Here is a 17,297-nt window from a genome sequence, read left to right on the forward strand (position 1 = left end):
TATATATATATATATATATATATATATATATATATATATATATATATATAAATTAATAGAATACATTTATATTCAATATATTGTTGAAGTCAGAATTATTTGCCCCCCTTTGAATTTTTCTATTCAAAATATTTTTCAAAATATGTTTAACAGAGCAAGGAAATGTTCACAGTATGTCTGATAATATTTGTTCTTCTGGAGAAAGTCTTATTTGTTTTATTTCAACTAGAATAAAAGTTTTTAAATTAAAAAAAAACATTTTAGGGACAAAATTATTAGCCACTTTAAGCTAGATTTTTTGTTTCCGACAGTCTACAGAACAAACCATCATCATACAATAACTTGCCTAATTCCCCTAACCTGCCTAGTTACCCTAATTAACCTAGTGAAGCCTTTAAATGTCACTTTAAGCTGTATAGAAGTGTCTTGAAGAATATCTAGTCTAATATTATTTACTGTCATCATGACAATAAGAAAATAAATCAGTTATTAGAGATGAGTTATTAACACTATTATGATTAGAAATGTGTTGAAAACAATCTTCCCTCCGTTAAACAGAAATTGGGGGAAAAATAAACAGAGGGGCTAATAATTCAGGAGGGCTAATAAATCTTCAACTGTATATTGTAATAAAGTGTAATTTTGGGCCCGTAATTCGAATCCCATAGAGCCTCAAAGTCACAATAATGACTACTACTACTCACGTGACTACTACTAGTAATGATTATTATTATTATTATTATTATTGTTACTACTATTATTATTGTTATAATTACTATTATTATTACTATTATTATTATTATTATTGTTATTATTATTATTATTATTATAGCTATTACTTTTATAATTTTTTTTATTATTATTTTTTTTATTATTATTATTATTATAACTATTACTTTTATTATTATTATTATTATTATTACTATTATTATTATTATTATTATTGTTATTATTATTATTATAGCTATTACTTTTATTATTTTTTTATTATTTTTTTATTATTATTATTATTATTATAACTATTACTTTTATTATTATTATTATTATTACTATTATTATTATTATTATTATTATTATTATAACTATTACTTTTATTATTATTATTATTATTACTATTATTATTATTATTATAACTATTACTTATTATTATTATTATCATTAATATTATTATTATTATCATTAATATTATTATTATTATCATCATTATCATTATATCATTATTATTATTATTATCATTATTATATCTATTATTATTATTATCATCATCATTATCATTATATTATTATTATTATTATTATCATTATTATATCTATTATTATTATTATTATCATTATTATTATAACTATTACTTTTATTAATATTATTATTATTATAATTATTATTATAACTATTACTTATTATTATTATTATCATTATTATTATTATCATTATTATATCTATTATTATTATTATCATCATCATCATTATTTTTATTATTATTATTATTATCATTATTATATCTAATATTATTATTATCATCATCATCATTATTATTATTATTATTATTATCATTATTATATCTTTTATTATTATTATCATCATCATCATTATTATTATTATTATTATTATTATCATTATTATATCTATTATTATTATTATCATCATCATCATTATTATATCTATTATTATTATTATTATTATTATTATTATCATCATCATCATCATCATCATTATTATTATTATTATTATTATCATTATTATATCTATTATTATTATTATTATTATTATGTTTTAATGATTATTTTTTCATTTAAATTGTGACTGAGGACAGTTGAATGTGCTGGCTAGTTTGTTTTTGTCTAATAAATGACAGTAGGCTACTGTTTTTTTTACTTTAAAACTTTAACAGATTTCTATTTTCCCTAATGATATATGATGTAATAAACTTATATTTGAATGTCTGGTCTTGTTTTAATTATTTTTTATTGCAATTTTTTAGGAAATATTTTTATTACATCAAAAAGTGTGGTTATGATGACATCTTACTAGCTAATCCTGCAAAATCGTCACTAAAATGCACATTTAAATCACACAGTTAAATAGAAACTGAGGTGTAAAACTGCTAAAAGGTCCACTTTTTAAAAAAGAACCACCCTTTTCACCAGGCTGGCTACAGGCCTGCATATGGTCAAACTCTTATTCAGCAGCATATCTCTTCATAGCAATCATATTCTGTCATCAGCTCTTCTCTTCTCAAGATCTACCAGAGCTCAAACTCCCCTCTCGCCCAGCAAACGGGAGGAGCCCCAGGCTCGAGGATCCGGGTTTTTTAGTGGGAAAGTGAACCGAATTACTTTGCAATTTTAGTTACAGCTATTATATATAAATATCTGCTTTATATTTATATATTTTTGGTTTATATATTCATTTTTAAGGACAGGGATGCTGTGACTTATACAGCCTACACTGTGACAGGGGACTCTCAAGACCAAAGCGACCCCCTCCCCACTGTAGAAAACAGAAGTGGGCTCTGCCAAAGACCCCAGGCACAGTTTGAACACTATGTCAGTGTATCTGATGACTGATTTACAGGACTGCTATAAACATTTCAGCCTCACGGACAACAAAACACTGCATGCAGACTCCCAGCGTGTATGTTGAGGTGTGTGTTTCTGACAGGAGTGTGTGTGGTGTGCAATGCTTAGTGTGTGTTAAGGATACTCACAGTTTCTCCAGAGCTCTCAGACCGAGGAAAGAGTTATTCTGCAACAGTGAGATCTTATTGTTGCTCAGGATCCTGCAGACGCACACAAACACACACACACACACACACAAACACAGCCGTAAATACAGTAGAATAGCAGAGGATTTAAACACACACACACACAGTGTCATCTTTACAGCCCGACGGAGATTTATGAGCTGTAAATCAACACTGCTGAATATCTGTGGAGGAAAACAGCAGCACAAGAGTGTGTGTGTGTGTGTGTGTGTGTGTGTTTGTGTGGTTTGTATGGGGTATGTGTATGTTGAAGTGTGTATGTGTGTGCGTGTGTGTGATGGAGTGTGGATTGTGTGTATTGTGTGTGCATCTGCATAAGTGTTTGGGGTGTGTGTTTGTGTGTGTGCGTCTATGTGTGAGGAGGTGTGTGCGTATATGTGTGTTTGTTTGGGGTATGTGTATGTTAAAGTGTGTGTGTGTATATGTATTTGGGGTGTGTGCTGAAGTGTGTATGTGTGTATCTGTATGCATGATGGAGTGTGTGCACACATGCATTTTGCACACACACACACACACACACACACGTCAATTTTAACACACATACATGTGCACACACACACACACACACACAAACACAAGCATGCACATTTTCAAACAAAAACACACACACACACACACTTCAATTTTAACACACATACATGTGCACACACACACAAGCATGCACATTTTTGCACAAACACACACACACAAGTAGATTTTAACGCACATAAATGTGTACACACACAGATACACACACAAGCATGCACATTTTCACACACACAAACACGCACACATCAATTTTAACACACATAAATGTGCACACACACAGATACACACACAAGCATGCACATTTTCACACAAACACACACACACACAGATTTTAACACACATAAATGTGCGCACACACACGGGTCTCAGGCTTCTGTGTATCCTCCAGGAAATGGCAGGCAAAACATAACTGTAGCTGATGTAAACAGTGCGGGCCAGAGCTCCAGTGTCCCTCCAGCTTTACATGTAGGAGACCAATGATGAGCTCCAGCAGAAGCAGAGCCACAGAACACAGCACACATTAAACACTGTCCTTCACACACCAACACAGCACATGATCTCTCAGTACAGCCTCTGTGTGTGTGTGTGTGTGTGTGATTATAGCAGCAGCTAAAGGTTATGATGACACACTCTTGTCCAGCTATACAACCCCTAAACATACTTCATATGTGTAAAGTGTAAATTGTAAACCCAGAGTAGGGCCTGTGGGCCACATTGAAAGTTACCATGGGCCAACTTTGGTCTGCAGGGCGTAGTTTGGGCTTCTCTGAAAGAGAGGGAGGATGATGGGGACTGTTTAGAGATTGTGTTTTCATATCTAACGTAATCTTTTGTTTGCTTGGTTTATTGTTAAAGGCTAATTGAAGATAACTGTTTCAAATGAATATTGTAAATGAATCAGATTTAGTTGAAGTGTTCACACCTGATGGATGGAGAGCAACGCAGAGACTTTAGTGAGCAACTCAGAGCCAGGCAGATACTGCTTGACTAGTGTATTCAGCATTGACCTCCACTGTTGTGTATTTATTGCTATGAGTTATCATGTTATAAGTTATACTGCATGAGTTAATATGATCAGTAATGTTTTCTATTTATTTGTGTTGATGTTATAAAATAAATTAGGAAATTACCCAATGCAATTTTTCAGTAATACAATTTGGTAGATTTACCTTCGGTCCATGGCTCATATTGACATGTGGTTTTAAGCCCTTTATACAAAAAAGTTTGGGCACCCTGGTCTACCCACATAAAAAATGCCAATACTACAGTGTTTTAAGCCAAACTATAGTAAAGTGTATATATTATAGTATTTACAATTCTTTGCTAATGCATAATGCATCATACTGTAGTATAAACTATAGTGAACTGACCAACTGTAAGAAATACTAGAGTATACTTTGACTACAGTAATCTGTGGTGTATTGAAGTATAATACACCCTATAGCTGTAGAAACTACAGTATTTGGTCATTTGTTTACGTTACTATAGTTGTGTTACCATAGCAGCTGTAAAATCACGTCAACAGATTAATTACTGTAGTTGTTGTGTAACCATAGCGACTATAAAATCATGTCAACAGATTAATTGCTGTAGTTGTGTTACCATAGCGACTGTAGAATCACCTAAACAGATCAATCTCTGTAGTTGTGTTACCATAGCAACTATAGAATCACCTAAACAGATCGATCTCTGTAGTTGTGTTACCATAGCGACTGTAGAATTACCTCAACAGATTAATTACTGTAGTTGTTGTGTTACCATAGCGACTGTAGAATTACCTCAACAGATCAATCACAATGTGTTAGAAACAAAAGATGAGCTTATGCGTCTGTAAAAGTGCAAGAGTGTGTGTGTGTGTGTGTGTGTGTGTGTGTGTGCGTTTAAGTATGAGAGAAAGAGAAAAAGAGTGAGCGTGTGTATGAGAAAGTGTGTGTGAGAGAGTGAGTGTGTGAATGAGAGAGAGAGAGTAAAAGAGTGAGTGTGTGTGTAAGAGAGAGAGAGTGTGTTATGTGTGTGTGAGTGAGTGAGAGTGAGTGTATGTGAAAGTGTGTGTGAGAGAGAGAGAGAGAGAAAAAAAGAGTGAGTGTGTGTGTGTGTGAGAGCATGAGCGTGTGTATGAGAAAGTGTGTGTGTATGAGAGAGAAAAAAAGAGTGAGTGTGTGTGTGTGTGAGAGCATGAGCGTGTGTATGAGAAAGTGTGTGTGTATGAGAGAGAAAAAAGAGTGAGCTTGTGTGTGTGAGAGCATGAGCGTGTGTATGAGAAAGTGTGTGTGTATGAGAGAGAAAAAAGAGTGAGCTTGTGTGTGTGTGTGTGGTGTCGTTGGCCGTGTCCTTCAGACTCCATACACATTGTTCCTCCTCCTCCTCCTCATGTGTGTGTGTGTGTGTGTGTGTGTGTGTGTGTGTGTGCAGGGTCAGCACTCCTCCATGTGTAAGATGTTATTTTGGTTAGCTGTTCCTGGTAAGCTGATATTATAGATCAACAGTGGGACTGCAGTGAGCGTGGACAGCAGCGCTGTGTGTGTGTGTGTGTGTGTGTGTGTGTGTGTGTGTGTGTGTAAGAGTTGAGATTGTGATCTGCAGGCTGTGATTGGTGGCTGTGCAGCATATTTTTATTCTGTCGCTCTTATAATAATAGAGCGGTGCAGGGCGGGTGGAGAACAGCTTCAGTTCAGCAGCCGCAGCGAAGAGTTAATACTGCACGTGTGAATCAGTGATGAATACACACACACACACACACACACTGTCACTATGCAATTGTAGTCCACATAACATGCTGGGTTGCTGTTACGCAGCGCTGGCTGGATTATGACTGAACCCTGCAGTAGTTTTGGGCGCTGCTGTAACTGCTCATCATCACTGATCATGGCTGTCCTGAGTGAGCTGAGTGAGGAGCAGCAGGTCAGCTCAGCTCAGCTCAGCGTGTGGTGTGCAGGTCATGTGGAGTTTGACAGATCAGCGCTGCAGACAGAAGCTGTTTTATGGTGTTTATGAGCGCGGCCGGCCGCCGTCTCGGGACACTTTAATAATCTGAGCTCTGACTGCTCTGAGAGGGAGTTCAGGATCAGCCTCTCTTTGGCAGACGCACTGTTTTCCTTTCTGAACATTCGCAGACGCTGCAGACGCGCGCACACACGCACAAACACACACACACACACATTCCTGACATTCTGACTGACTCACTGCTGTTCATCTTAACTCATAGCTGCAGCACAACTATATTACACACACACACACACACACACAGCTCTGGATGCAGCTCTTCAATGCTTTACACCAGTGGTTCTCAAACTTTTTTCACCAAGTACCACCTTAGAAAAAAATTGTCTCTCCAAGTACCACCATAATGACCAGTATTAAAAAATAGGCCTAATTAAGCTGTGCACAGTTTAAAAACGAGGCAGATTAATTCCTATCATTAAGAATATGTATTATTGTCAGTCACTTTAAACATTTTAAATGGTCTGAACATTAACAGCTTGCAGATTAAAAAAAAAACATGTTTAAATTGAAATGTGCTTTTAAAAGTTCATTAAAAAAATGGGATTGTTCTTAAAAAGTAAAAAGAAAACTGCTGCTCTTAAATCTAAAAGTATTCATAGTAGCCTATTCATCAAAAGCTGGAAATGTTGCTTGGACCTCATAAATATTGGCTATATGTAATATTCATAAACAATCTGACAAATCTTGATTTCTGACAAATATATGTTAAATGCACTTATCATACAGGCACAGCCTAATGAAAATCAAGGAATTTTAAGCACTTTCTCCAGCACCTATTTATTTTTTATTTTCAAGACTGACATGCTATGTATTGAAGACTTGAAATGTATTCTCAGCAACCCATAAAACAATCCAAAGTAATTAATACAAATAAAAAGCATTAATAATAATAATAATAATTATTATTATTAGTAGTAGTAATCATATATTAATAATATAATAAACCTGCACTAAATGCTTGTGAAATCTTTCTTGTACTCAAGTAAAAATACACTGCTAAAATAACATAAATTTTAGTAAATAATACTAATATTAGGTAAAAGTACAAAGTACTCTTTTAATGAGTACTAGTTGGTTACTTTTGAAAAAAATCAGATTTTCATTATGAAATCACTTTTTTTAAGTGTAAACCTGATTGAATGGTTTAATTGATTAAATTTTAAAGCTACATGTAAAGGAATTTACACTAACAAAGGAAGTATGGTCCATCCTTTCATGACAATTAATCTTTTTCAATAGCACTGGCAAAACTACCACACAATCTTTAAGGCCACAGAGACAATTTTTGCCCATTTTTTAACAATATTTTCAAGCTTTGAAAGGTTTAATTAAAGTATATGATGAAAATATTTTAATTTGGCCTTTAATTTACATATTTTACACTATTTTTCTTTACAATATGACAAATTTGTTTTTTAAAAAGCTGTACATCACATGTAGATTTTATTTTACACTTGATCTTAAACTAAAATAAAAACTTTACAAAAAATACAAGTACACTTTCAGTAAAAAAAAAAAACAATTAAACAAATGACTTCATTTTACTTGAGGTGTTTGAAATATGATAACAATACATTTATCAAAGCAGTGCTTTAAGAGCCTTATTGTTAATTTGGACAAATAAACAATAATCAACAACGGATTGCTGTGACCTGTAATGCTTTAAGACAGCTATACAGCTAAATATATAAATCACACAAATACCTCACACAGAAACATTTCCAGCATAATTATTTTGTCGTAAAGAAATAAAAAAGTTCCACCTTTGCTAAAAGCAAGTTTTACTTCACAATACAGCCAAATAAGAAGACCATTAGCATTGTCATCGATCATGCATCAATCTAATTCTAAATACTTGATAACTTTGAATACTTTTAACTAAATTTAGTAAAGGAGCAAAGATAAATAATGTCTACTTTAATAGTGGAGGGATCGCGATTGTATTCAATCTGAGCACACACGCGATCATGAGAGCACTTGCAGTTCATTTTAAAAATGCCTATTTAAGAGCTCGCATATCTGTTTTAGGGGTTTGCGTACATGAATGCGCTCTTGTGTTAAAATAAAGCACTCGCCGCATTTGCAGATATGAGTAATTGCGCAATACCTTCATTCCCGCGCCGCCATTCAGACTGTATTTAGAGGAGTGACAGGTCAGAGGCGAGTCGACTCACTGTCGGAGAGCGAAACGTGCATGTAGATAATCAAATAGGCAGGAAATATGTCCGCGGTATAATTACTCTGCTAGACATCTCTGCAGTGAAAACATCCGAGAAGCATTATTCCAACAAAACATTTGTTTTTAAGTTGTTTTTTCTGTCTCTGCAACTCAGAAAGCCTCTGTCCCGCCCTTACGTTTCACGCAACACTTGACAAGGTCGACTGTGATTGGCCACTTTTCATGTCAGTCAAATCACGCTTCAGAATTCGGAAACTGATTTTTAACAGTTTATGACACATTGCACTAAAATAAACACTCTAAGCACAGCGCTGTGATACGCTTCACAAAACAGCCAATGCTGATCATATCGATGTTATAATACACAAAGGATTAAAAGTGTTATTTGTTTATTTCATTATTTGGCGATTAAGAACCACTGCTTTACACAGCTTCAGGTCTGCTGAATGCTCTATTCTGATTGGCTGATGAACATTCTAATTATCATTGAACATTCATGAATATTCTAGTTGTCATGAACATTCTTCATCATCATCATCATCTTGATCATCTTCATCATTATAACCTTCATCATCATCTTGACCATCATCTACATCTTTATCATTATAACCTTCATCAACATCATCATTATAACCTTCATTATCCTTTTCATCATTATAACTGTCATCTTCATCATCATCATCATCATCATCCACATTATAACCTTCATCTTATCATCAACATCTTGGTCATCATCATCCTCCTCTTGATCATCATCATCATCATTTTGATAATAACCTTCATCTTATCATCTTCCTCAACATCATCTTTATCAGGTTCATCCTCATCTTCATCATCATCTTGATAATCCCCATCATCATCATTATAATCTTCATAATGCTCATCACCATCATCCTCTTGGTCATAATTTTCTCAATCTTTACCCTAATCATCCTCATCTTCATCTTCATCCTTATCATTATAATCTTCATCTTCATCCTTATCATCCGCATCTTCATTACCACCTTCATCATCATCATCATCGTGATCATCTTCATCGTTATAACCTTCATCTTTTCATCATCATCATCATCATCTTGTCATCACCATCTTTATCATCCTCACCTTCATCAACATCATCATCGCGGTCATCATCTTAATCTTTATCATTATCATCCTCATCTTCATCATTATTTCCTTCATCATCGTTTTTATTATCCTCATCAACATCATCATCAACATCTTCATCCTTATTTTCATCCTCATCTTCATTTCCATCTTGATCATTTACATAATCTTCATCATCTTTTTTATCCTCATCACCATCATCTTCCTTCTCATAACTTTCTTCTTCTTCATCATCATCATCATAACCATCATCTTCATCCTAAACATCACCACCACCATCATCATTATCATCATCTTCTTCATAATAATAATCTTCATCTTCATTTTATCATCATCTTAATTATCCTCACCTTCACCTTCATCAACATAATCATCATCTTAATCTTTATCATTATCATCCTCATCTTCATCATTATAACCTTCATCATCATCATCCTCACCATTACAATCTTCTTCTTCATCCTTATCATCACCATCTTAATCCTTATTTTCATCCTCATCTTCATCATCATCATCTTTATCCTCATCATCATAATCTTCATTCCCATCATCTTCTTCATCATCATCCTCATCATCATATTTATCATCTTCATCATCATAACATTCAACATAATCCTCCTCACCATCATCGTTACCATCATCTTCATCATCTACATTATCATCCTCATCTTTTTATCATCATAACCATCATCTTCATCATCATCAACATCATATTTATCACCTTCATCATAACATCCAACATCATCCTCATCACCATTACCATTATCTTGACCAAATCTTCTTCATCATCATCATCAAATTTATCATCATCATCATCATCAAAACCATCATCTTCATTTTCATCATCATCATCATCATCGTCATAACCATCATCTTCCTCATCATCATCATGATCTTCATAAACATCATCATCATCATCCTCATAATCATCACCATTATCATCATCTTTTTATCATCATAATCATAACTATCATCTTCATCTTTATCATCATCTTCATCATCATCATCATCGTCATCTTTTTTAAAGTTAAAGGTGCGTTTATATTTAATAAACTAAATGAAACATGTTTAGAATAAATTGTTTTGTATTGTAAACAGTTTGAGGTCTGCTGAATGCTTGATTCTGATTGGCTAATGAACATTCTAAGGCGTGCCCCTATTTTCAGATTAGCATACAGGTGAAGCAGCGTTATAATTATCATGAATATTAACTGGCATGGAGTTCGGGTAAGCTGCGTTGACCGTCCCATTTTGGCCCTGACTCCTCTTTTCGTTTACTTTCTATTATTTATGTGATTGTTATGGTAAAATAACTGTTATTTTGCCTGTGATGGTTGCGTCTGGTCCACCGTTTTGTTGCAGCTGAAGAGGCAGCTGTAACATGGGGGCTCGTCCGGGATTCTGTAGTGATATTTAATGCAGAGCCTGTAATCATCAAGGTATTAATGCAATTGTTTACATATATTGATTAATGAAAAGAAACAAATTAAAAATACAGAAAACCAACAACCCTACAGACTGAAAAAGAGGATTAAATTCAATTAAATGCATCCATATAAAGAGGATATGTATGAATTAAACATCAGCATATCCGCTCTGTCTGTTGTGTAATAGAGGAACAATGGCTGAGGGATATCGAGAGCTGCGTTAGACGTCCTAACAGAAGTGTGTATTGTAGGAGTGTGTGACGCTCCGGTGCTGTTTATTTATCCTCTACTGCGAAACAAAAGTGGGACGAGGGAAGTCAGGGCAGAATTATGAATGTCACGCTTCCTACAGCAGGAAAAAGACTTCCTGACAAAACAGAAGCGAAACAGTCGGACTAATATTAACACACAATCACATGATCAGCACTCTACAGTCGATTACATTTACATCCAGCAGACGCTTTTGAGGAGGCATTCAGCGATTCAACAAGAAGAGGCGATACACACAACATGTGCTGATTACACAGAGAACTGTGCATTAAAGTCCTTCAGTAATTTAACTAAAGGATGAAATAAATCCCTGAGGTAAAGGATTTAATTCAAACTTTTTAACTCCACCTGAGTGTTTTTAAGTATTTCACTGTAGTTTCTGGCAACATCCTTGTAAGCTAAAACAGAAGTAACTGAAACTGCAATTCATCGACTGGCCTCTGGGGGCCGGCTCCAGTATCTCTAAATGTTCACTGACTGCAATGCTAAATTGGCCAATATAACAGCTGCTGAATACATGCTTACAGTCAGGTATACATTTTGGTTTTGGTGTATATAGCTAATATTAGCCTTCATGACAACTGTGAGGGGGTGTTTTTTTTTTTTTTATAAATCATTTATATTAAGTCTGCATAATTAAGGGGGTGGCCACTTACGTGGCATTTAAGTCTTGCTGCTTGCCGTCTCATCACCTCAGCTGATTCCGGCTGATTAGCCACTGAACTCGGCATATTCATCACATCTTTGTTTTGTTTTATGTGGCTTTACAGTCAGTCCCAGGTGAAAATATATAATTAAATGCAATTAAAATACACTTAAATACCCGAGAATACATTTTTAGTACATTGTTATTTTTTTGTGTTAAATAAAAGTTTGATGGTTTTACACTATAAATATACTAATTAAAAGTGTTTATACTTCAGTAGGACTTTAGTACACTTGACAAAAGTATACTAAATACCAGTAATACTTAAATAAATTTTAGTGTACTACAATAAAGTACACTACAGACAAAACATCCAGAAGAGTTTTAGTAGTGTGTTTTTCAAAAGTGTGCTTTAAATGCTTTAAACATTAGTTGATTTTTAGTACACTGTTTACATACTAATCCTAAGTTTAAAATAAGTTAATGTATAAAAAATCTATTAGTAATGTATTGTAGTAGAAGTACATTTTCCCAAAAGTTGTACTTAAGTACACTTAATGTGAACGCACTATCATCACTAACACTTAAATTGATTTTGAGTGTGGTAATTTTAAGTTTATATTAAATTGACTTTATTAAAAATCTATTAGTAATGTATTGTAGTGTCGTAATTCGACTTCTTAAGGCTGATTTATACTTCTGCGTCAAACACCGGCGTATGCTACGGCGCTGACACATAGCCCTTCGCTGTGGCCGTCGTTGACGTGCACCTCTCAAAAAATGTAACTACACGTCGCAAGAACGCGTAGCGCAAGCTCTGTGATTAGTCGGCTTGGTATCGCTGACAAGTCTGGGCGGGACCGAGAGCCGAGCGAATGGCACGAACCCAATGTAGCGATTGTGTACAAGTGTGGAGTCCCGTGAAGGAGCTCCGGATGGAAAGTTTTGTTTGGTGTTTACCTCATAGTTAAAGTTGCTGCACGTCCGCCTGTTCCTGCCTCAAAATGAGCGAGTTTGAGCCACCTTTACATCCAGGAAGCATTCAGGAAAACAAAACAGCAGCGAAGAAACTCGACACAGAGGAACATTTACACCTCACTGCCCACTAGCGTTTCGGAAGTGTTAATGCAGACCAACAGAGACAGCGCGCAGAAGTATAAATGCACAGCTGCACGCGTTGCCTGCACCATGGGTTACGCCGGTCACTTGACGCAGAAGTATAAACCAGGCTTTATCAATTAGAAATGATCAGACCGGAGGTTTTGAATATCAGAAAATAGACTTTATTCTCCATTATAAAGCCGAGAAAGAGCCGAGCAGAGCAGACCCCAGAGCATTCTCTCCAGGACAATTCCTATCTCTGATTCTCTCTTTCCAAAGTCTCTCCTGCTCCTTCTAAAGTCTCGGTGTTTTCCACAATCTTTATACAGGTTATTTTCCACACCCCTAGGTGTCTTGTTTTAACTCTTGACCATTTTTGAATAGGTTTCTAGTCTAAGGGGTCCTGCTATTCTTGACTCTCAGCCTACTAGCTCATGTCAACAGAGATGTTACAGGTCTACGTCAGCAACTGTTTTGACACCAGAGCATAGATGCAAAATAACTAAGTGTTTACACACATTGTCATGATAGGATAATCACTTGATAACATGTTAGTCACTCTAGCTTCTGACACATATAGCTTCATACAAGCATTTAACATATATAATCAGTGCTTTACATATTCAGTTATTCTACACAATCATTCTTCAGCAGAGCTTTCTCCGAGTGTTGCTCCTGTACAAGCGTACTCATCTTACACAGTGTTTTTAACACATGCTGGCATGTTTGCTGCAAACACTACATACATTTAGAGAAGAGAAAATTAACTGCTTTACACTTAGAAAATACTTCACACAGAGAGAATAAAGTCTTCTTCAGTAGTAGAAGTACATTTCCCCAAAATGTCTTTACATTTCACATATGTGCTGTAATGTTGCATCTTATTTATATTTCTGTGTTCTCAGTTTTTGTTCCTCCCATAAGGTATTTTTGGATGTGTGGTTTATTGCACAGAAAGATTCAAGTGTTTTGATGAAGCTCAAATGCTGTTTTCTTTGTACACACAGAATCCCTTCAAAATATATTCTTTAAATAAATGTTTAGTATGTCAAAAGCACATTTTAGATCAGCTTCATGGTGTCTCATAATAGCACAGTTGAGTACACTTAGATGTACTTAAGTTTATCTTAAAATGTACTTAATACTAATTTTAAGTACATTAAATACAAAATTATTTGGGAAAATAGAGCACTTTAAATACATTATTCATTCATTTTCTTGTCGGCTTTGTCCTTTTAATAATCTGGGGTCGCCACAGCGGAATGAACCGCCAACTTATCCAGCAAGCTTATATGCAGCGGATGCCCTTCCAGCCGCAACCCATCTCTGGGAAAACTTTTGATACTGTATTTAGCACACTTTTTTTTTTTTTTACAATTTGTATATTCTTTTAATATATTAAACTATTATACCTTAAATGAGTCATAAATATATTTAAATGTTTAAAATCAGAGTTCAAGTGTATTTCTAGTTGTAACTAAATATATATATTTTTAAAATACAGATATGGTATGTTAAAAGCACATTTTAGTTCAGTTTCAGGGTGTCTCATAATAGCACAGTTGAGTACACTTAGATGGTATTAAGTTTATCTTAACATGTACTTAATACTATCTTTTAGTACATTAAGTACAAGATTAGAGTGCGAAAATAGAGCACTTTTAGTACATTACTGAAAAGTGTACTAAGTATACTTAAATAAGTGTATTTTAGTGCTTTTTTTTTTTTTACCTGGGGTTGCCTTTTGGGATTATTTCCTACAATTATCAGATGATATGGCATGCTGTGTGCACTTCATTGTGCTCACAAACTGTTCAAGAGGCCTCCATTTCCCAGGTGAGTGCAGTTATTATTCTTGAAAATACTTGAACTGTCGTCTGAGGCGTTGTCATACAGTGTCAGGGGCGGACTGGCCATCTGGCCATTCTGGAAAATGCCAGAGGGGCCGGACCATTTTTTAAATGTGGGCCGCAATTTAAAAAAAAAATTTTTTATATGTATTAATTTTACATGCAGGCAGCTTTTATCTCTTGCAAGTAATAATAGTAATGATAATAATAAATGTTAAGCATTGGCCCAATCCGCAACGACCGTATGGTTTTGAGATGGGCCGACCCAATCAGAGGTAAACCGGACGTAATCAAAATCTGGCAGGAATGTCAAACAAAGCTCCAAACAAGCTAATTGTCAGAGATGGACCATAAAAAAGGAAAGGCAGTGACAAAAAGCTCAGAGAAAGCAAAAAATAAGTCTCTAAAATCAGACGCTGCCAAATGCATAAAATTAAATGAAATAGTCTCGAAAGGGGGCAGCGCAGTGGCACAAGAAGGTCACTATTTCGAGCCTCAGCTGGGTCAGTTGGTGTTTCTGAGTGGAGTTTGCATGTTGATGTTGGTTTCCTCCTGGTTTCCCTCACAAGTCCAAACAAATGTGGTGATTTGGGTAGGCTTAATTGTCCATAGTGCATGTTTGTGAATGCGTGGTTACAGAGGTTTCCAAGTGATGGGTTGCAGCTTGGAGGGCATCCACTGCGTAAAACATATGCTGGATAAGTTGGCGGTTCATTCCGCTTAATAAAGGGACTAAGCCGAAAAGAAAATGCATATAGAAATTTGTTATAAATGAGATGTTTTGTTCTAGTCACATACATTAAATCTTTAATGATCTATTACATATGGCACTGCTTATATTATTTCACCATCTTTACACCAATCTAAGTAGTAAATGTGCGTGTCCGTGCATGGCTGTGTGTCAGTGTGGTAATGTGGCCTGGTGAGGCTGATGTTTAGTCCCAGTCCGCCCCTGTACAGTGTTATGCTGGAGTTCATCAATAGTCTTGCATTTACTAACACAGACTATATCTGAAGTGTTTGGAAGTAATTTGCGTTTTCATCCTGAACAATGTTTAGTGGCTCAGTGTATTACAGTTCACGAGTTCACACTTTCATTCGTTTAAGTATAAAGCATATTTGGCGTGCTGTCCGGGGGGAGGGCTCTGAGCTCGAGGAGACACCCCAGCTCGAGTTATTCCCCTTATCAGGAAACAAAGAGGAGTTGGGATTCGAGCGAAGTATCTAGCCCGGCCCCAGAACGCCCCCCTTGGGAATGCAATGCAAGAGGTGAGGTGACGGGGTGGTGGAGGGATGCTAAAGTCTTGAGATGCTGCAGGTAAGACAGCTTTGGTATATATAGGGGTTGTTCAAGAGCTGATTTGATGATGGGATAATTGTCAATGATGTATTCGATACTGAAAGTTCTGCGCATGCTCCTCCCGAAATTTGTTTACAAAACATCACCAGTGTTTTTAAAAGACTGAACACTTTTATTGATATGGTGTTCAACTTAGCATATGTGGTCAGAACACAAACAAGGTAATGACGTGTGAAGCGTTTTATCCAAAGAAAAGCAAAAATGCTAGCAGGCTTCTGTAGATTAAATCCATAAAGCATGGATGTCAAACTCAGTTCCTGGAGGGCAGCAGATCTGCACAGTTTAGTTCCAACCCTAATTAAACACACCTGATCAAACTAACTAACTAACTTACTAAGTCCTTCAGGCTTGTTTGAAACCTACAGGTGAGTGTGTTGGAGCAGGGTTGGAACTAAACTGTGCAGAGCTGTGGCCCTCCAGGAACTGAGTTTGACACCCCTGCCATAAAGGGTTGAAACAAGAAAGAGTAAATAAAGATTAATTGTAATTTTAAAGTGGACTGTCCCTTTAAAAACACCTCTTTCAGCTTTAAACATTCCCTTGTGAGCATGAGAACACTCCATTCAGTATAAGATATCCATACACAAGAGAGTAGTGTTGGGTTACTCACAATGAAACGGTGGTGTTGGGTAAAGTGCTGGGCTGCATGCTTTCCATCAGGTCCGCATCGTCACACACGACCTTGACGCGCACCCTCTGCCGGCTGAACTCCTTCGATCTCTCTGACGTGCAGTGACAGCTGTCAATCATCAGCTCGGGGCAGTATCGGGAACCCGCGAGCGCCGTGCACAGCAGCGCGAGCACGAGCAGCAGCCTCATCGCGCGCTTCACGTTACTTCCAGCCACTCCTGAATCAAGATATCGCTCATCTCAGAGTGGATAAACACAGAAAAGAGCTGTCAGCCATTTAAAACAACCATCCAGAGGCACTTCAGCAGAGTTTAGCGGGAGTTTCAGAACTTCTGCATCCTCCGCGCGCGACCGTCTGTTCAGCCTGACCAGACGACAGTCCGGTCTTATGAATATTAATGAGGTCTCCCAGCTGGCGGTTCTAATTGGTTGACT

General features: G+C 35.8%; 1 protein-coding gene and 1 long non-coding RNA gene across 3 annotated transcripts in view; both read right to left on the reverse strand.

Moving 5' to 3' along the window:
* Positions 1 to 17,297, reverse strand: part of adgra1b (adhesion G protein-coupled receptor A1b) — a 168,783-nt gene extending 151,486 nt beyond the window's left edge. The window contains exons 1-2 of one of the 2 annotated variants that reach the window (XM_073920362.1): positions 16,843 to 17,297; positions 2,705 to 2,776 (exon numbers count right to left, since the gene is read on the reverse strand). In XM_073920362.1, coding sequence (XP_073776463.1) covers positions 2,705 to 2,776; positions 16,843 to 17,051 — 281 coding nt within the window. In that variant the 5' untranslated portion in view covers positions 17,052 to 17,297. The remainder of the gene's footprint in view (positions 1 to 2,704; positions 2,777 to 16,842) is intronic. The other variant, XM_073920363.1, reaches the window with a different exon arrangement.
* Positions 9,166 to 12,454, reverse strand: LOC141377086 (uncharacterized). Its single transcript, XR_012389012.1, has 3 exons — positions 10,512 to 12,454; positions 9,929 to 10,451; positions 9,166 to 9,180 (listed from the first exon to the last, which is right to left on the reverse strand). It is a non-coding gene; the product is annotated as an uncharacterized lncRNA (long non-coding RNA).

This window comes from Danio rerio, chromosome 13 (assembly GCF_049306965.1).
Source record: "Danio rerio strain Tuebingen ecotype United States chromosome 13, GRCz12tu, whole genome shotgun sequence".
In the NCBI taxonomy this organism is placed as follows: domain Eukaryota; kingdom Metazoa; phylum Chordata; class Actinopteri; order Cypriniformes; family Danionidae; genus Danio; species Danio rerio.